Source organism: Microcebus murinus, chromosome 13 (genome assembly GCF_040939455.1).
Source record: "Microcebus murinus isolate Inina chromosome 13, M.murinus_Inina_mat1.0, whole genome shotgun sequence".
NCBI classification, from domain to species: domain Eukaryota; kingdom Metazoa; phylum Chordata; class Mammalia; order Primates; family Cheirogaleidae; genus Microcebus; species Microcebus murinus.
In genome coordinates, this window is record NC_134116.1 from 6270914 (window position 1) to 6292238 (window position 21325).

The 21325-nt window shown below is 42.2% G+C and overlaps 1 protein-coding gene across 2 annotated transcripts in view; it reads right to left on the reverse strand.

Annotated features, from left to right (window-relative positions):
• Window positions 1-858: 858 nt before the first annotated feature.
• SPACA7 (sperm acrosome associated 7) overlaps window positions 859-21325 on the reverse strand; it is a 41429-nt gene continuing 20962 nt past the window's right edge. For both annotated transcript variants that reach the window (XM_012752039.3, XM_012752038.3), the window contains 2 exons: window positions 3672-3752; window positions 859-1004 (listed from right to left, as the gene is read on the reverse strand). In XM_012752039.3, coding sequence (XP_012607493.1) covers window positions 988-1004; window positions 3672-3752 — 98 coding nt within the window. In that variant the 3' untranslated portion in view covers window positions 859-987. The remainder of the gene's footprint in view (window positions 1005-3671; window positions 3753-21325) is intronic.

The following is a 21325-nucleotide window of genomic DNA, read 5'->3' on the forward strand; positions in this document are numbered from 1 at the left end:
TCCAGTCGTGTGTCCTCTCTGCCTCAGTTTCCTAGGTTGGACTGAAGGCCTGGAATGTTCCAGCACAAACATTCTCGGATTCTGGTCCCTTGGTCCTCTCTTAAGAAGACGCACAGCCAGCGATGACAAATAAAATGCATAGTTTGATTCAATTTGCCCTGCCTGTGGAAGTGGCCTTTGAGAAAGAACCAGCCATCGCAAGGACCGCGCAGAGCAGAAGTTCTCCACCCGGCAGAAGTTCTCTAAGGCGTGACTCACAAACTTCTCCAAACCTGCCTTTCTGGAGCAATGGGAAAATCACATTTTATCGTAACTCTTTACAGCCTGGTCACCTCAAGGGGCAAGCAGAGGCTGCGGTGTGTCCACAGAACAGGTCTGCATAAGAAAACTTGCTCAAAGATGTGTCCTGGTCACCACTGCCGCCCCGCCCCCGCCCCCAGAAACCCTGCGGGTCGGCTACACTCGGAGCAAACGTCCACCTCCTGCAGCACCCTGGCCGGACTTGCGTCCCGAGCCTGGTACTCATTCCCACGCTGCGAGAGTCTGTGTGTACGTTTCACATGCATGTACGTGTGTACTGTGGGGTGCGGCAGTGGCAGGGAGACTTCTGGGTCGTCATAGACTCTGCTCCCCATGGACAGAATTCTTTATAAGCTCTGAGATTATGTTTCTTATAGACAAACAGAATCTTTTGATGCTCTTATTTCCAACCTCAATATTTTCTTTTGTTTCTTGTTTCTTTTGAAGAAACTCAAGAAGCCCACATACTCTCTAGCTTGACATTAAATAAACCAACTCCACCTGAGATTACGTGAATGAGACACGTCTCCTTTATGCGGAAGGGCTGACGACACGAGCTGTGTGCATATACGCCTTTATTCCTAAGGGTGGGGGAGGGTGGTTCCGGCAGCTCCTGCTCGGGGACCTGCCTCGGGCCCCTCCCTGGCTGCGCCGTGCTCTGCTCCGAGCGTGGCCCTCTGCTCCTCTTTACCGGAAAAAGTTTCCTGTTTGGAAAGAGGAGACGTTCTTGAGAAATTCTAGGTGTCCCACTCACCAGCTACCGTTCAGATCCCACGGCTCCCAGAGAAGCCCGAAACCCGCACCCAGCGCTGCTGGTCTGTGTGGACACGCGGGGTCTCTGCAGTGCAGGGTCCCCACAAAGCACCCCGCCGCGCAGCCATCCGGTAGGTGGCCCCGCCTGCTCCTCGTCCCAGACACAAGCCTGCGTTCTGCAAACTTGCGGCTGCCTGGCACCCTTCCTTGGGGCTCTGCTGCTGGGTGCGGGGGAAGGGGCCCAGGGCCGCGGCAGGGGTGGGAGGACTGGGGGGATGGGGGCCCACAGGGCAGCCCCCACCTGCTTGCCCTGCATTCTGAGCCCCTGTAGGGCTTGTTAAACTAGGCGAATTCACAAACCCCCAGATCCACCCAAGAAAGGAGGACTGACCTACCACATGCCATAGTGGGGCTGTTTTCCAAGGGGACGTTGTGTCAAAGGAGCACAGCTCCAAGGCCCTGTGTGCCAGTCTTGTTTTGAAATTCAGAGTTCCGGGCTTTCAGAGAGGCACGTGGCACATACATCACGACAGTAGGATGACCACATAGAAACAAAACCGCCTCAAGGACTGGCTGTTGACTGTGGCACGTGCAGCTGGTGGAGGCACCAGACCCCTTCCCATGCATGCGTGTGGCCCCTCCCACACCTGCCTCAGGGCTGCTCAGGTGTGGCCCCCTCGGGTGCAGGTGGGTGAGTCCCGAGTGCTCCTTGTGCCGGGCACTGTGCCCAGCGCTCTGCAAACCCCGTCTCACTCCCTGCCCTGCACGAGTGCGGGCCCTTCTCGAGGTCTCCCCAAGGCCACACAACTGACTCCTACGGCCCCAGTCGGGGTTTGAACCCAGGTCACACTGACCCCAAGGCTCCTCTGCTCTCAGCCCTCCATGGGGAGTCTGGCCGCCCGGTCCTTTGGTGGTGGAGGGGCTTCAATGCCCCAGGAAGAAGCCGGCAGACTGGAGGGCGGGAGCAGAGGGGAGGTGGACGGGCCAGTCCAGCCAGGCAGCCTGAGTCTGGGGTGCTGGAGTCACCCCTGTGACACTCAGGGGGGCTAAGATGCGAGATCCTAGAGAGGCCAGGCTGAGACCCTCAGGATCTGGGGACACCTGTGCAGGGACAGAGGCCACGCCAGAGACGGGGGCCTGCAGAGTGGGGGGCATGCGGATGGTCCTGGGCAGAAGACAGAGTGGGGGCGCTGGCTGAGTCAGGCTCCCCCAGAACCCACCAGAGGACTTGGGGTGCAGTCTCCCTCCTCCCTTCAGCCCGTTGGGGGCCCATCCCTGTGATGTCCCCGCACTGCCAGGGGCTCACACCCTACAAGTCCCCACTGTCACTCAAGGAGCCCCGAGGTGCCAGGTTGATCACAGGAGCCTCATCAAGCGCAGAGGCCACGTCTCTCGAGGTTTGAGTCGTAGGAGACTTTGCTGTTCTCATTGCAGAACGGCCAGGCCCAGGGAACTGGGACTGTAACAATGCCCCGTGTGAAATCTGTGTCTACAGCAGCAGGAATCGGCCCGGATGACTGCACAGGCTGATGAAGGTGCAGCAGGTTGAACCACCAGGAACTGCTCCTTCTGCACTGCTCCTGTTGGACCCGTCCCTGCTGAGGAGGAGGAGGGGCTGCCACGTGGCCCAGGGTTTCGTGGTCCCACAAAAACCTGAGGGTGAGGGTCTGGGGGTTCCCTGCAGAGCAGCTCCTGGTCTGTGCCTGATGACAACTGTGTAGCAGGGAGGTCTCCGGTCACAGTCACGGGACTCTTTGAGTCAGCCTTTTAAACAGCAGCCACACTGTGATCACTGGGGGCTGGTGGCAACATCGTACAGGCTGGAACTGTGGGGCACCCAACCTCCCACTGCCATGTAGCTTCTGGGCAGAGCTTCCTGCCTCTATGGAGACAGACCTGAGAACCAGAACAGCGCCTGGCTCATGGTAGGTGCTTGAAAATTACGTCCGGTCCTGTGCTCAGGTCTACAAAGAGCCAACTGCGTGGGGCTCAGCAATAGCCATTGGCCATAGCTGCGCAAGACCTTACTGGCCTCAGCGCGAAATTAATGGTGGGTGTCTTCAAAGTGCTGAATGTTAGGCTGTGCAGACAGAAGTGTGGTGTGCAGAGTGCTGGGGGCGAGGGTCTGGGCCTGGCTGGGCAGCACCGTCAGGTGACTGTGCACGTCCCTCTCAGAGAGGGCAGGAGGTGCCTGCCCATGGAAGACGGGTTTGGAGGTGTTCTGGGAATCCCCGGGGTTGGGGCAGAAGCCACGGGGTCTGGTGGGCCAACTGCGTGGCAGTGAGGAAGGAGTGGAGCACGTGGAAGGGTGTGGGAAGGGCAGGGCAGGGTCCCCGCCCCATGCGAGGGTGTGGAGGAGACTCAGCCAGGTGGGGCCTCCTGTCTGTGGTGTGCGGCCTCCCTGGGTGTGTGGTGGCCCGCAGAGCCCTGACTACTCCTGGGTTGGGAGAGCTTTCTCGGTGACATGGCTGTGATGGGGACGCCTGCAGCCCGCGGGGGCGAGCTCAGCCTGCACCTCCTGCAGCAGTTCCGAGCCGCACCTGTCCCGAGTGATTACTCCTCCTCACCCCTGGGGAAATCACAGAACAAGGAGACACTTATCTATTAGTTCAACTTACCTGTAGATCTTCTCATATTTTGAAGGATTTTGTCCAGAACTGATAGTCTTTTATATTGATCAGCTCCTGAATTCTTCCCTCCTGTGAGAAAATAGTAAGTGTAATGCCCAAGCTAAGGCACGACCCCAAACTTCTTTTCCTTTCAACTTCAGAGAACCACTGCCCCTGAGACAAACAGCCTCTGGTCTCAGGGCCCAGCACGGGGGCGCTGTGCCTTCCCTGGCCGAGCAAGCATGGCTGGAGTCTTGCATCTGCAACCTTGCTCTATGGCTTCTCTGCAGACTCTTGGGAGACCCTTGCGTGGCACTGTTTTGTCCACTGTGTACAGTGGGGGCCCCTGGTTCCCACCGTGGGCCAGATACTCCTGGTTGCTGGAGCTGCTGCCCTGGGACCTGGACACACATTTTCTCCCCCAGGCCAGGCCCTGGCCACTGCTCATTGCAGGGTGGGGGCTCATGTCTGAGCAGCCAGCCTGGGAGACTCCTGCCCTGCTCTCGGGGAAGTGGGTGCCATCGTCACCGCACCCTGCAGGGAAGGCCCCTCCTTTCTTTGCTCTTCCTACTCTCAGAGCATGTCGGGAGGACCCACCTCTCTTTAGTTTTCCCCAAGCTCTGTACAAGCTCTTGGAAAACTTAAAAATACTGTAAAGTTTAGTGTATTTATTGAACACATGAATAGTAATTATGTCACTGGTCTGGCTCCCTCAGTCTTTGACTTCTTGGAAAACAAGGACCCTCATTTGTCTATCTAGCACCTAGCAGGTGCTCAGTAGATATTATTGAGTGAATGAATCTTTTGTCAACATTAATGTTAATAGGAAATTAATGTTTGGCATAAAATTATATATGAATTTACATAAATTTACTCCTATAGGGTACTTGGATTTTAACAGATCTCAAAGTCTTAAACTGAAGTTTAGGCACAGCCAACACATCAGGAATGGTGTTATGGACCACGGGATTTTTCGGACACTTGGAAGTCATAGGTCACATGGGAAGTTGGGCATTCTGACAACAGGAAAGAGATGTTTGCAGACCCATTATCCTTCGCTGCCTAAGGTTTTAAAAATATTAATCTAAATTATTAATGTTTTTGATTTATATTTTTAATAAGTAGTACAAGCCCATGGTACTATTTTTAAACTTTAGAAAAGACTTTCAATGAAAAATAAGGCTGTTTCCAATAGTTGACCCCTCATTAGCAGTTTCCTCCTGTGAACCACAATCATTATCTCTTTCTTATATCTCTTCGTGGGTAATCTGTCCCATGGAGGTCATTGCCAATTTCAAACTTGCACTGAATATTTAAAACCACACCTACTTAATATTTTTAAGAGGAAATTGCTTAGAAAATTATGGCAGATAATTCAGGTTAACTGATTTGTGGTAACATATTCATCAATTCTAATAATTATAAAAATTATACAATTGTGAAGATTTTTGTCTTCAGTTTGCTTATTTGTGGAGTATAATCTCTAGCCTGTGAACCCCAGGGAGCCCACATCATGGTCACACTTATGTGGTCCCCATGTATGTGTGGTTTCATGTGACCATCAACACACCTATGAGGCCTGTGGGTAATTTTTAGTCTCCACTTACAGATGAGGCCCCCATGGGGCAAAGCAGCCTGCCTGCAGCCACAGAGGTGGTGCATGGCTGAGCTGGGAAGGAGCGTGGGGGCCCTCACCTCTGGCCTTGCTCCTTCGCCCAGGGTTGAGATCCAGAGCTCCATGGTTTTCAATGAAACCTCATGGATAAAAGTCTAGTATTTGAACTTTTATGTCTGGAAAGATAGAGTAGCATGGATCCAGATTTATCCTCCCAATTTAATTTAAAAACAAGAAAAGAATATATGAAACAATGATTTCCCACACATCACACAACAGGCAGCAAAGGCCAATGATCCCTGAGATATGGAAAACAATTGAGCAAAACCCCATGATTGCTCCAGGTACTTCCTAGAGAGAGTTTCTAGGTCAGCAGAGCCCAGGGGTCTCAATATGTTGGGTAGATGGTGTTGGGAGTTTGGAAAGGCCCACGCAGCTAAAGTCCAAAGGAGGGAGGGAGAGAGGGAGAGGGAGAAAGAGAGAGAGAGAGAGAGAGAGAGAGAGAGAGAGAGAGAGAGAGATTGAGAAGGATCCAGAGATCTGCAAAGGGATGACTTGAATCTTCAGCTGAACACTGGTCAGTGAATAGCTATGAGAAAACTACCCAAGGATGGAAATAACAACTTAATGGAGAGGCAGAACAATGTCCAGAGCTCACAAAGGCAAGAAATAAATGGTATTGCCACCAGTAAATATGCATAAAAAAACCCTCATATAACAGTATGTTGGATAGTGTACTCAGAATTATTGCCTCAGTAGTGGGGAATAGTAGACTTAGCATAAATGCTGCTTATTTCCATCTAATAATACTTAAAAGCAAGACTCAAAATTATCAAACTGCTTCAAAGTAACTTTGGGTAAAAGAACAGGAAGAATAATACTTTTTAAAAATACAAAAATATCCAACATACAACAAAGTAAGATTCACAATGACTGGCATTCAAACAAAAATTACCAGGCATACAAATAAGTAATAGAATATCATCTATAATGAGAAGAAAAAGAAATTTATAAAAATTGACTAAAATGATGCAATGGTAGAATTAGAAGGCAACGACATTAAAAATTTTTATAAGACTATATACTACATGTTCAAGAAGCACACATTGTCAGGTTAGATAAAAAACCAAGGCCCATGTGTATGCTGCCTATAAGAAACCCACTTTAAATATAAAGACACAAGTAGGTTAAAAGTAAAATGTTGGAAAAAGATGCTAACAGTAATCAATAGAAAGCTAAAGTGGCTACTTAAATTTCAGACAAAGTATATTTAGGAGCAAAGAATATTACTAGGAATAAAAATAGTCATTTCTTAATGATACAGATATAATTTATGAAGAAAACATAACAACTCTTTATGTCTATGCACATAATATTTTGCTTCAAAGTGCATAAAGCAAACATTGCTAAAACTAAAAGGAGCAAAGGAAAAGTTCACAATTACATTTGAGATTTCAACACTGCTATCTCAATCATAACTTGAATTAGAAATTGAACAAGATATAGAAGACTTGAACAAAGCTAGAAACCTGCTTGATTTAATTGACATTTATAGAACAGTCCACCCACCAACAGTATGATTCACATACTGTTCAAGTGCACATGGAATATATGTTAAAATATTAGGTAGATAGCAAGGGATTCTGGGTCTCCTAGAGAGAAAGTGAGTACTATTGCAGTTTACCCCCTCCCCAAATGGGCTTTCAGAGAGGCTTATTGGAGATCCATATACTCAGTAAGGCTCAGGTCATATAACTTACAACTGTCCATCAAGTGGTTCCATGGTGATGTCTGAGCCATAGGGAGGTCCCTATCTGGATGCTATAAAACAAGACCCAGACCATGACCAAGCTTGTTCTCTTTTGTTAGAACAATGGGCCTGGTCATCATCTGTGGAGTATGTATCTTACTCTGTAAACCTATATCTTGCTCTTGCTCTATAATCTTATCTTTCTTTCCTCAATAAACCTCATTTTCATGCTTGCCTTACTTTGCTGTGTCTGGTAAATCTTCAGCCATAAGTGCACCAAGAATCAACATTTCAGACTCTGACTCAACAAAAGTATACTATATTCTGAGCCATATTTAAAGTTTTAAAATGCATTTAAGAAGATCTAGGAAAAAATGATGGACTAATGGTGGCCTTCTGGCTCTCTGCTCCCAGAAAAGGAGGTGAAGAACTCAAACAGCTACACATGAGTGATCACTCCTCCAAGAATATCATTGTGAATCTGCAGAGAAACAGTGTGGGACACACAGTGCAAGAAAAAAAAGGTGAAAGGGAGATATGTTTGCAAAGACTGGAAAGTGCAAGAAATACAACAGGAAATAGACTGTGGAAGGGCCGTGTCCACCTGAGCAGCTAGCGCAGTGCGATCTGACCCATAGGAGGACACCCGGCTGCCCCACAGACCTCCACACCCACTCAGCATGGGACAACACTGAAGGCAGTACAAAGTTGTAGCACAGGATGGTAGGCTCTGTGGAGGACACAATAGCAGAAAATATTTTTAACTCTCTGCTGCTCTGTGCTGGGACTGCACTTGGAAGGGATGGACTGGTCTGAGTGGTTACTTCCCATGACCATCACTGCACAAGGGAATTTGGAAACAGGCACCTCACCTCTGGTGCTCAGCAGGACCAGAGCATAAGAAGTGAACACCAAAAAGGGACCTCTGCCCCCTGGAAACCACTTGTGATTCAGCCAACTCAGGGTGGGACAGAAAGAGCAGGACCCTCTGCTAGGCAGACATGAGATTGCAGGACTCTGATGCAGAGGTGACAGCTGGTGGCCTGTTGACTCAGGCTGCTGGGTTGGCTTCTGCCAACTCCTGAGTGGTTGCCTCCAATGCTAGCTCTCCATGGATGGGTGGCTGCCATCTTTGGAGTCTGCAGGCTGGAGACACTATACATGGCGACACTAGCACATGGTAGTTTCAGGCAATATCCCTCCCCCAGCCTGTTGGCTTTAATGCCAGGTGCAGCAGGCTCTACCCTTGGAGATGGAGAGAAGAAAGAAAAGCCACTTTCTCTGTTTGACTGGCACGAATCTGTGGGACTTTGGTGCTGTAAAATAGTTGGCAGCTTGTTGATTCTGCTCATCAGATGGCCTAGGTCATCTAATAAGAACATAACTCCAGGGCTTGCTCTCTGGGTCTAGGCAGCCACCAGCATTGGGGTTTGTGGACAGGGAAGGGAAAATCTGGTCAGAGACCTCAGCAATTGCGACAATTGACACCTCTCATCAGGGGCATTCCTCCAAGTGTGGTGAAAGAGTCCTGAACAACATATTAGCAGCTCTCCCTAGTGGCAGATCAAACAACCACAGAAGCGCACACACCCAGGCTTGCAAACACCAGCTGCCATCCATCTTGCCCCAAACCCCACTTTAAGGGGGAAAAGGATCCAAACAACCCTTGGGAGTGGCAAGGCCCCTCCCAAAGATTGGGTCATTTGTCATTCGTGTACCCATCTGGGGGATAAGAGCCTACCAGAGAGACATCAGAGACATCAGATTACCTCAATAACTGGCTCTTCTATGCAAACTAAAATCAATGACAGAGAGTATAACCCCATAGTTTAACACAATGTCTTCCAACTCAAGCTATTAGAGGGTGGTGGAGTAATACCCACAAGTGAGATCCACCAGCTTGGAGCTTAAGCTGGGGGGCCAAATTCACTAGTCTCCATTGTCAAGAGGTGAAGACAACAGGTCAGAGCTATCCAAACTTGCTAAAATGCCCCTAAGGTAATACAGGACCAGCACACCTCTCTCCATCACTGTCAAGGAATGACCTCTGGGGACTTAGAGATAGGGCCATAAACCCAATACTAGCACTCCTACTTCTTGACCAAGAAACCTTATGAGAAAGAATCAATGAAAGAATGAAGGAAACATGGAATATCAGAGAGAAAACACCCCCAAAATAAATCATTAGATCCTCAACAATCATTTATTTATAAATGAAATAATTAAAATGACAGAGGAAGAATTCCATATATGGATTATAAGAAGACTCAATGAAATTGAAGAGAAAATAGAAACCTAACACAAAGAAGCCACAAGAACAATGCAGGAAATGAATGAAAAGTTCTCTAAAGATATTGAAATAGTATTAAAGAACCAAACAGAAATACTGGAAATGAAAGAGGCATTCATGGAACTATAAAACACAGTGGAATGCCTTAAGAATATGCCACACAGAGAAAAGAATCTCCAAGCTTGAAGATAAAGCCTATGTACTAAACAAATCAGATAAAGAAAAAGAACACAGAGGCAAGAGACATGAACAAAACATACAAGAAATGTGGATTTATGTAAAGAAACCAAACATAAGAATTATAGGCATCCTGGAGAAAGAAGAAGAAAATACACATGGGCTAGAAAATCTATTTCTTGGAATACTGGAGGAAAACTTGCCTGGCTTGGCCAGAAATCTAGATACCCAGGTGCAAGAAGCACATAGAACTCTGGAGAGAATCAATGTGAAAAGGCAATCACCATGTCACATACCTATTAGGCTGACCATAGTAAACATGAAAGAGGCAATTCTTCAAGCAGTAAGATGAAAACAGCAGATAGCCTACAAAGGAAAACCTATCAGACTAACTTTAGACTTTTCAACTGAAACCTTACACACCAGAAGGAACTGGGGACCCATCCTCAATCTTCTAAAATAGAATAATGGCCAAGCGAGAATTCTTTATCTGGCAAAATTAAGCTTCATCTATGAGGGAGAAATAAAGACTTTCCCAGACAAGTAATCACTGATGGAATTTGTGAAAACCAGACCTGCCCTGCAGGAAGAATTCAGATCTACATTATACACCAAATGGCACAATAGACACCCACTAATGTAAAATCACTCAAGAGTGACAGTCCAGAATGCTATTTTCCACAATAGCCCAAGAGGTAAAACAAAAGAATAAGAATTTATCTAACAGTACGAACAGAAATCTAACCCAAATATCAACTCTCTCAATAAATGTGAATGGCTTAAATTGTCCATTGAAGATACATAGACTGGCTGAATGGATAAAAAAACACAAGCCAAGTATCCACTGTCTCCAGGAAATGCATCCAAAGCACAAAGACACTTTCAGACTCAAGGTGAAGGGTCAGAAAACGAATTTCCAAGAAAATGGAAACAAAAAGAGATCTGGGGTAGCTATTCTTATATCAGATAACATAAAATTTAAAACAGCAAAAGTAAAGAAAGACGAAGATGGTCACTATATAGTGGTGGAGGGAAAATCCAGCAAGAAGACTTAACAATTCTTAATATTTATTCATCCAACATAGGAGTGCCAAGATACATAAAGCAAATCCTGTTTGATCTAAATAGCATGATAAACAGTAATGCTATAGTAGCTGGGATTTCAATACCCCACTGAATGAACTGGACAGATCCTCCAAGCAGAAAGTAGAAAAGAAACAATGGACTTAAGAGAGCTCTAGAACAAATGGGTCTAACAGACATCTACAGAACATTCCACCCAAATAAAACTGAATATACATTCTTCTCATCAGCTTATGGAACTTTCTCTAAAATGGATCACATTGTAGGCCACAAATCACATCTCAACAAATTTAAAAAAACAGAAATTATAAGATGTATCTTCTCTGACCACAAAGGAATAAAATTAGAGATCAATTCCAACAGAAACACTCACCACTTCACAAAGCCATGGAAATTAAATAATCTATTACTGAATGACTATTGGGTCAAAGAGGAGATCCTGACAGAAATCAAAAGAATCTTCAAACTAAATGATGATGGGGACACAGGTTTTCAAATCTGTGGAATACAGCAAAAGCACTCTTGAGAGGAAAACTAATAGCATTAAATGCTCACATTCAAAAGACAGAAAGCTCACAAATCAACAAACGAATAAAGTATCTCAAGGAATTTGAAAAAAAAGAGCAAATCTATCCTAAACCTAGCAGAAGAAAACAAATAATATCAGAGCAGAGCTAAATGAAATCAGGAACAAAAGAACTAAACAGAAGATTAATAAAACTAAAAGTTGGTTTTTCAAAAAGATAAACAAAATTGACAGCCCTCTTGCTAGATTAAAAGTACTAGAAAGGAAAGGACTCTCATAAGGTCAATTAGAAATGAAAAAGGAGGGGTAACTACAGACAACATGGAAATACAAAACATTATCTTTGAATACTATAAAAATATATATGCCCAAACACTACAAAATGTGGAGGAAATGGACAAAATCTTAGAAACACACCACTCCCCCTAGGCTCAACTAGGAAGAAATAGAATTCCTGAAAAGACAAATATCAAGCACAGATTTGAAGCAGCAATTCAAAATATTCTAACAAAAAAAGCCCCAGGCCAGATGGGTTCATAACTTAATTTTACCAAACTTACAAAGAACTCAAACCTATATTGCATAAATTATTAAATAACACTGAGAAGAATGGTACCCTCCCCAACTCATTCTATGAAGCCAATATCACCTTAATACCAAAGCCAGGAAAGGACACAACAAAAAAGAAAACTGTAGACCAATATTCCTCAAGAACATAGATGCAAAAGTCCTCAACAAAATCTTAGCAAACCATATTCAACAACACATCAAAAAAATAATTCATCATGACCAGGTGGGCTTTATCCCAGAGATGCAAGGATAGTTCAACATATGCAAATCTATAAATGCAATTCACCACACAAATAAAAGCAAGAATAAAGACCATATGATTCTCTCATTAGATATAGAAAAAGCATTTGACAAAGTCCAGAACACTTTTTTTTTTTTTGACACAAAGTCTCACTCTGTTGCCTGGGCTAGAGTGCCATGGTATCAGAATAGCTCACAGCAACCTCAAAATCCTGGGCTCAAGCAATCCTTCTGCCTCAGCCTCCTAAGTAGCTGGGACTACAGGCATGCACCACCATGCCCTGCTAATATATATATGTTTGGCCAATTAATTTCTTTCTATTTATAGTAGAGACAGGGTCTTACTCTTGCTCAGGCTGGTTTCAAACTCCTGACCTTGAGTGATCCACCTGCCTTGGCCTCCCGGAGTGCTCGGATTACAGGCGTGAGCCACCGTGCCCAGCCACAGCACACTTTTATAAAAACTCTTACAAAATAGGCTTAGAGGGGACATACCTTAATATTATTAAAGCCACATATGATAAACCCACAGCCAATATCATACTGAACAGAAAAAATTAAAATAAAAAAAACATTCCCACTTAGAACTGGAACTAAACAAGGTTGCCCACTATCTTGACTTCTATTCAACATAGTGCTGGAAATCCTTGCCCGATCGATCAGACAAGAGGGGAATTAAGAATGTCCAAATGGGGGCAGAAGAGGTCAAACTCTCATTCTTTGCTGATGATATGCTATTATATCTAGAAAATCTCAAAGATTTAACCAAGAGACTACTGGAATTGATAAATGAATTCAGTAAAGTCTCAGGATACAAAATCAATGCACACAAATCAGTGGCATTCATATATGCCAATAATAGTGAAGCCAAAAATCAAATCAAAGATGCAACAATTTTCACAATATCAGCAAAGAAAATTAAATATTTAGGAATGTATTTAATGAAGGAGGTGAGAGTCCTATGTAGGGTGAACTGCAAAACACTGGGAAAGAAATTGTAGAAGAGGTAAACAGATGGAAAACTCTACCAAGCCCATGGATTGGCAGAATCAATAATGTTAAAATGTCCATATTACCTAAAGTGATCTACAGAATTAATGTAATTCCTATCAAAATACTATCATCATTCTTTACAGATCTAGGGAAAATAATTCTATGCTTCATATGGAACCAGAGAAGACCTTTTATAGCCAAAGCAATCTTAAGCAAAAAGAACAAATTGGGAGGCATCAGTCTAGCAGAATTCAAGCTTCACCAAGGCTATTGTAACCAAAACAGCATGTTACAGGCACACACACACACAAAAATGAGATACAGATTTTTGGAACAGGACTAAGAACCCAGATAGAAAACCATCCTCATGTTGTCATCTAATCTTTGACAAGGCAGACAAAAATATACACTGGAGAAAAGAATCTCTAAATAGTGCTGGGAAAATTGGATAACCACATGCAGAAGATTGAAACTGGATCTGAACCTCTCACCGCTCACAAAAATCAACTCATGATGGATAACAGACTTAAACCTAAGGCATGAAACCTTAAGAATTCTAGAAGAAAATATTGAGAAAACTCTTATGGACATCTTCCTAGGCAAATAATTTATTAAGAAGACCCCCAAAGCAATCACAGAAGGAACAAAAATAAATGGGATCTGATCAAATTAAAAAGCTTCTGCATAGACAAGGAAACTGTCATTAGAATGAATATACAACCTATAGAATGGGAGAAAATATTTGCATGCTACTTATCCAATAAAGGGCTGATAATAAGAATCTTTATAAAACTTAAGAAAATTAATAAGAAAAAATCAAACAACCCCATCAAAAAGTGGGTAAAGGACATGAACAAAAACTTTTCAAAAGAAGCTAGGATAATGTCCAGCAAACATATCAAAAAGTACTCAATATCTCTAATAATTAGGGAAATGGAAATCAAAACCACAATGAGATATCACCTAATTCCAGTGAGAATGGCATTTATCAAAAAGTCCCAAAACAACAAATGCTGGTATGGATGTGGAGAGATAGGAAAATTTATACACTGCTGGTGGTACCATAAATTAGTACAACCCCTGTGGAAAGTAATTTGGAGATACCTCATAGAACTAAAAATAGAAATAGCATTTGATCTAGCAATCTCACTACTAGGCATCTACCCAAAGGAAAAAAAGACATTCTATAATAAAGACATCTGCACTTGAATGTTTATGGCAGCACAATTCACAATTGCAAAGATGTGGAAACAATCCAAGTGTCCATCAATACATGAGTGGACTAATACTATGTGGTATATGTATACCATGGAATACTACTCAACTGCAAAAAATAATGGTGAACTAGCACCTCTTATATTATCCTGGATAGAGCTTGAGCCCATCCTTCAAAGTGAATTATCACAAGAATGGAAAAACAAGCACCACATGTACTCACCATCACATTGGTACTAACTGATCAAAACTAGGGTACTCACATGGAAGTAATATTGACTGGATGCCAGTCAGGTAGAAGGGGATGGTGGGTGTGGGTAAACTCACAACTAATGGTTGTGGAACACCCTGTCTGTGGGAAGGGCACACTTGTAGCTCTGGCTTGGGAAGGCAAAGGTATTATATGTAACCAAAATGTTTGTACCCCCATAATATTCTGAAATTTAAAAAAAAGCTGTCCAAGTCATCAAAAACAAAGAGTCTGAGAAATTTTCATATTCAAGAGGAGCCTATGGAGACATGACAATTAAACACAACATGATATCCTGAATTGGATCCTGGAACAGAAGAGAGACATCCTTAGAAAAACTTGTGAAACCCAAATACTGTTGGGAGTTTAGTTAATAGTAATGTATCAGCATTTCTTGTTTTTTACAAATGTACCATAAGATGTTAACATTAAAAATAACTGGGTGAAGGGTATATGGGACCTCTCGGTATTATCCCTGCAACTTTAACATGAGTTAAAAGTAAAGTTTATTAAAAAACAAACAGACAAATAAAAATGCATTTGAAAAGATTGAAGTCATATAACATATATTCTCTGACCAAAATGGAATTAAATTATAAATCAACAAATTAATGGTATCTGGAAAATCTCCAAATATTTGAAAACTAAATAGCACACTTATAAACAACCCATGGGTCAAAGAATAAATTTAAAGGGTGAATTATAAAGTATTTTGAACTGAATGAAAATAAAAACACAATAGGAGAAGGGCAGAGTGAAGTGGCTGAATAGAAACCCCCAGTGACCATCCCTCTGCACAAACCTCAAATTCAACAACTATCCACTCAAGTAAGCACCTTCAGAATAACCAAAAAATCAGGTGAGCGATCATACTACCTGGTTTTAACATTATATCAAATAAAGAGGCACTGAGGAGGGCAGAAAGGACGATGTTGTATTGCCTACACCACTCCTTCCCTATCCCTCAGCAGTCTTACACCAGTGCTGAGTGCAAAGAGAATCTGTGAGCCCCGGGGAGGGAGAGTGTAATAATTATGGAACTTTTCACTGTAAACCAGGGCCACCCTGGCTGGGGAACAGAGCACAGGGCAGAACTCTGCTGGTTCCCACAGAGGGAGCATTTAGGTCAGCCTGGCCAGAGGGAAATCCTCCACCCTGAAACCCAAGTTGCAGCTCACCCCACCACTGGCTGGAGAACAGTTAGCTGCCTGGGCCCTGGACTAAATTCATAAGGCATGAGGGCACAAAGACTGTAGTCCTTGGGCAATTGTGGCTGTGGTGGCTCAGAGCCAGTGGTCTTGGGGTGCATGTGACCCAAGGAAACACCAGCAGCTGTGACCAAGCCCATGTCTGTGTCACTCCCCGCCTACCAACGCAAGGCAGTGCAGCTCAGGGTGAGTCTTCTTCCATATGGCGAAAGGGAAGGGAAGAGCTCAGAGGGCTTTGCTTTGCAACTTGGGCACCAGCTCAGTCACATTAGTACCAAGCTGAGGCCCCTGGGTCCAGGAATTAGTTCCTAGAAGATATTTCTGGGCCCATCCTGGGCAGAGGAAAACCGGCTGCCCTGAAGTGAAGCACCCAGTCCTGGCAGGATTCACCACCTGCTGACTAAAAAGCCCTTGGGCTTTGAATAAACATCAGAGGCAGCCAGGAAACAATTAGCATGAACTGGTGAGACTGGGCTGGGTTCAGGTGTGACCTGGCACCATTGACCATGAGGCAGTGGCCATGTCACTCCTCCCCAACTCCAGCAGCCCAGCACAGAGAATGAGGGAAGAGAGTGAGACTTTACCTGGCAATCTAGAGAATTCTCTTGTATCTTACCGAAGCTCACCACAGCAGTACCACCAGGAGTCTGCAAGAGTCATAGTGGGCTTGAGGCACCATCCAGTGCTGATATGGCTGTAGTGACCAAAGACTTAGAACACAATACTGAATTCCATTTGAATATCTGAAAAGCCATCTCAAGAAGGATGGGTTCAAACAAGCCCAGACTGTGAAGATTAAAATAAATACCTAACTCTTCAATGCCTAGACATCCATGAACATCCACAGGCATCAAGAACATCCAGAAAAACATGACATCACCAAATGCACTAAATAAGGTGCCAGTGACCAATCCTGGAGTGATGGAGATTGATGACATTTCAGACAAAGAATTCAAAATAGCTGTCCTGAAGAAGCAAAATGAGCTTCAAGACAACACAGAGAAGAAATTCAGAAGCCTGACAGAGAAATTAATTTAACAAAGAGATTGAAATACTAATGAAAAAAAATCAAGCAGACATTCTGGAGTTTAAGAATTCAATCAACAAACTTAGAAATGCATCAGAGTCTCTCAACATGAGAATTGACCAAGCAGACTAAAGAATTAGTGAGCTCGAAGACAGGCTATTTGAAAATAAAAAGAATAGAAAAAAGAAAATATAATAAATAAGAATGAAGCATGCCTACACAATCTAGGAAATAGCCTCAAAGGGCAAATGTAAGCATTTTTGGTCTTGAAGAGGATATAAAGAGACAGAGATTAGGGTAAAATGTTTATTTAAAGAAATAATAACAGAGAACTTTCCAAACTAGAGAAAGATACAAAAAGTTCATAGAACACCAAGCAGATATAACCCAACAAATACCTCAAGGCATTTAATAACTAAGTTCCAAAAGGTCATGGATAAAGAAAAGGTCATAAGGAAAGCAAAAGAAAAGAAACAAATAACAAAATAAAGGAGTTCCAAAACATTTGGCAGCAGACTTCTTGGTGGAAACCTTATGGGCCAGGAGAGAGTGGCATAACACATTCAAAGTGCTGAAGAAAAAAACCTTAACCCTTAAATATTATATCCTACAAAAATATCCTTCTAGCATGAGGAGAAATAAGGAATTTCTTAGACAAACAAAAGTGGAGGATTTCATCAACACCAGACCTGTCCTACAAGAAATGCTAAAAGGAGTTCTTCAGTCTTAAAGAAGAGGACATTAATGAGTGACAAGACATTATCTTTAAGGTATACAACTAAGTAGTACCAGTGAGGACTCTAATACACAATACTCTCTTGCTGTAATTGCAGTGTATAAACCACTTATATCTTGAGTAGGAAGATTAAATGATAATTACAATAACATTTTGAGAGATAGTATAAAAAGATATGGATGAAAAAAACAAAATGTTAAAAAGTGAGGGAGGAGATGGAGTTAAAGTGTAGAATTTCTGTTAGATTTCTCTTTGCTTATTTATTTGTTTGTAAGAAGAATTGTGGTATGTTTAAAATCATTGGTCAAAAACGTTTTCTGCAAGCCTCACAGTAATCTCAAATCAAAAACCTACAATAGATACACAAAAAATAAAAATCAAGACATTAAAACAAACTATCAGAGAAAATCACTTTTAACAAAGGAACACAGGAAGAAAGAACGAGAGGACCACAACACAACCAGAAATCAAATAACAATATGGCTCTAGTAAGTCCTTACCTATTAATAACAACATTGAATGTGAATGAACTAAACTCTCCAAGCGAAAGACACAGAGTGGCTGAATGGGTGGAAAAAAACCAAAAACACAAGACCCAACCATGTGTTGTCTGCAAGAAACATACTTCACCTATAAAGATACAAATAGACTGAAAATAAAGGGATGGAAAAAGATATTCCATGCCAATATGGAAACAAAAAAAGAGCAGGAGTAGCCATACTTCTATTAGATAAAATAGATTTCAAGACAAAAACCGTAGAAAGAGACAAATAAGGTCATTATATAATGATAAATGGATCAATTTATGAAGAGGATATAACAATTCTAAATACATATCTCCACCCACCACTGGAACACCCAGATATATAAAGCAAATATTATCAGAGCTAAAGAGAGATATAGACCCCAATACAATAATAGTTGCAGAGCTTTCAGCCTTGGACAGATCATCCAGACAGAAAATCAACAATGAAACATTGAACTGAACCCACCCTATAGATCAAATGGAACTAATAGTCATTTACAGAACGTTGCATCCAATAGCTGCAGAATACATATTCTTCTCCCTAGATCATGGATCATTCTCAGAGCAGAAATAAATGATATTAAAACACCATGATATTAAAACTAAAAAAATACAAAATATGAAAGATCAATGAAACAAAAAGTTGGTTTTTTTAAAAAGTAAAATCATGGTGTTTTATTATGAAATAGAATAAAAACTTCAAAAACAGTAAACTTTTAACTAGGTTAACTGAGAAAAAAAGAGAGAAGACTCAAATACAAAGGATCACTGGAGACTACTGTGAACAACTATATGTTAATAAATGGCAAAGCCTAGAAAAAAATGGATAAATTCCTGAATGCATACTACCCACCAAAATTGAACCATGAAGAAACAGAGAACCAGAACAGACCAACAATAAGTAACAAGATCAAAGCAGTAATAAAGTATCCCCTCAAAGAAAAGTCCAGGACATGATGGATTCATTGTGGAATTATATTAATAGCAAGAACTTAAAGAAGAACTGATACCAATTCTACTCAAATTATTCCAAAAAATGAATGGGAGGAAATACTTCCAAACTCATTCTATGAGGCCAGCATTACCCTGAAACCAAAATGAGACAAAAGCACAACAACAACAAAAGCCCTACAGGCCAACATCTCTGATAAATATAGAAGCAAAAATCCTCAACAAAATATTAGCAAACAGAGTTCAACAACATATTGAAAATATCATTCACCATGATCAAACGGGATTCATCCCAGGGATGTAAGAATGGTTTAATATGAGCAAATCAATAAACATGATACATAACTTTAACAGAATCAAAAACAAAATTCATATGAACATTTTAATAGATGTTGAAAAAACATTTGATAAAATTCAACATCCTTACATGATAAAAACTCTCAAAAAACTGGGTACGGAAGGAGTGTACTTGAAAACAGTAAAGCCACATATGACTAACATTGTACTGGATGGGGAAAACCCATGGCTAACATTGTACTGGATGGGGAAAAATTGAAAGCCTTTCTCTTAAGATCTGGAACAAGACAAAGATGCCCACCGTCACTACTTTTATTTACCATAGTACTAGAAGTCCTGGCCAGAGCAATTAGATAAGAGAAAAAAATAAAGGGCATGAAAATTAGAAAAGAAGAAGTCAAATTGTCCTTGTTTGCCGATGATACAGTCTTATATGTAGAAAGACCTAAAGATTTCACCAAAAACTGTTAGAACTGATAAATAAATTCAGTAAAGTTGCAGGATATAAAAGCAACATACAAAATCAGTAGCACTTCTACATGCCAACAATGAACAATTTGAAAAAGAAAATTAAAAAGCAATCCCAATAATAATGGCTACAAAAATAAAATATTAATACCTAGGAACAAATTTAACCAAGGAAGTGAAAGATCTCTATAATGAAAACTATAAAATACTGATGAAAGAATTTCATTAGGACACATAAAAAATGAAAAGATACCTATATTCACACACTGAAAGATTTAATACTGTTAAAATGTCCATACTAACCAAAGTGACCTATAGATCCAATGAAATCCCTATCAAAATAACAATGACATTCTTCACAGAAATAGAAAAAATAATACAAAAATTTGTGCAGAACATGGAAGACCCAGAATAGCCAAAGCTATCCTGAGCAAAAAGAACACAGCTGGCAGCATCACACTACCCAACGTCAAAATATACTACAAAGCTGTGGTAACCAAAACAGCATGGTTCTTGCATAAAAACAAACACATAGATCAATGAAACAGAATAGAGGGCCTAGAAATAAATATTAATATATGCATTTGTAGCCAACTCATTTTTGACAAAGATACCAAGATATATATTTGGAAAAGGACAGTCTCTGCAATGAATAGTGCTGGGAAAATTGGATATCCACATGCAGAAGAATGAAACTGGACAACTATCTCTCACCATACACAAAAATCAACTCAAAATGGCTTAAAGACTTAAATGTAAGACCTGAAACTATTAGAATAAAACAGTGGGGAAACACTTCAGGACCATTGCTCTGGGCAAAGATTTTTTGAGTAAGACCTCAAAAACACAGGCAACAAAGGAAAAATAGACACATGGGATTATATTGGGCTAGAAAGCTTCTGCATAGATAAGGAAATAATCAACAAAGTGAAGAGACAATGTACAGGAAGAAAATATTTGCAAACTATCCATCTGACAAGGGGTTAATAACAAGAATATATAAAGAACTCAAACAACCTTACAGCAAAAGAATGACAAAAAACAAATAAACAAACAAAAAAATGAGAGAGAGAGAGAGAAAACACTCAAATACTCCAATTAAAAAACGGACAAAGGCCGGGCGCGGTGGCTCACGCCTGTAATCCTAGCACTCTGGGAGGCCGAAGCAGGCGGATTGCTCAAGGTCAGGAGTTCGAAACCAGCCTGTGCCTGAGCGAGACCCCGTCTCTACTATAAATAGAAAGAAATTAATTGGCCAACTAATATATATATATATATATAGAAAAAATTAGCCGGGCATGGTGGCGCATGCCTGTAGTCCCAGCTACTCGGGAGGCTGAGGCAGGAGGATTGCCTGAGCCCAGGAATTTGAGGTTGCTGTGAGCTAGGCTGATGCCAGGGCACTCACTCTAGCCTGGGCAACAAAAGCGAGACTCTGTCTCAAAAAAAAAACAAAAAAAAAAAACGGACAGGCCGGGCGCGGTGGCTCAAGCCTGTAATCCTAGCACTCTGGGAGGCTAAGGCAGGCGGATTGCTCGAGGTCAGGAGTTCAAAACCAGCCTGAGCAAGAGAAAGACCCCGTCTCTACTATAAATAGAAAGAAATTAATTGGCCAACTGATATATATATATATAGAAATCAGCCGGGCATGGTGGTGCATGCCTGTAGTCCCAGCTACTAGGGAGGCTGAGGCAGGAGGATTGCTTGAGCCCAGGAGTTTGAGGTTGCTGTGAGCTAGGCT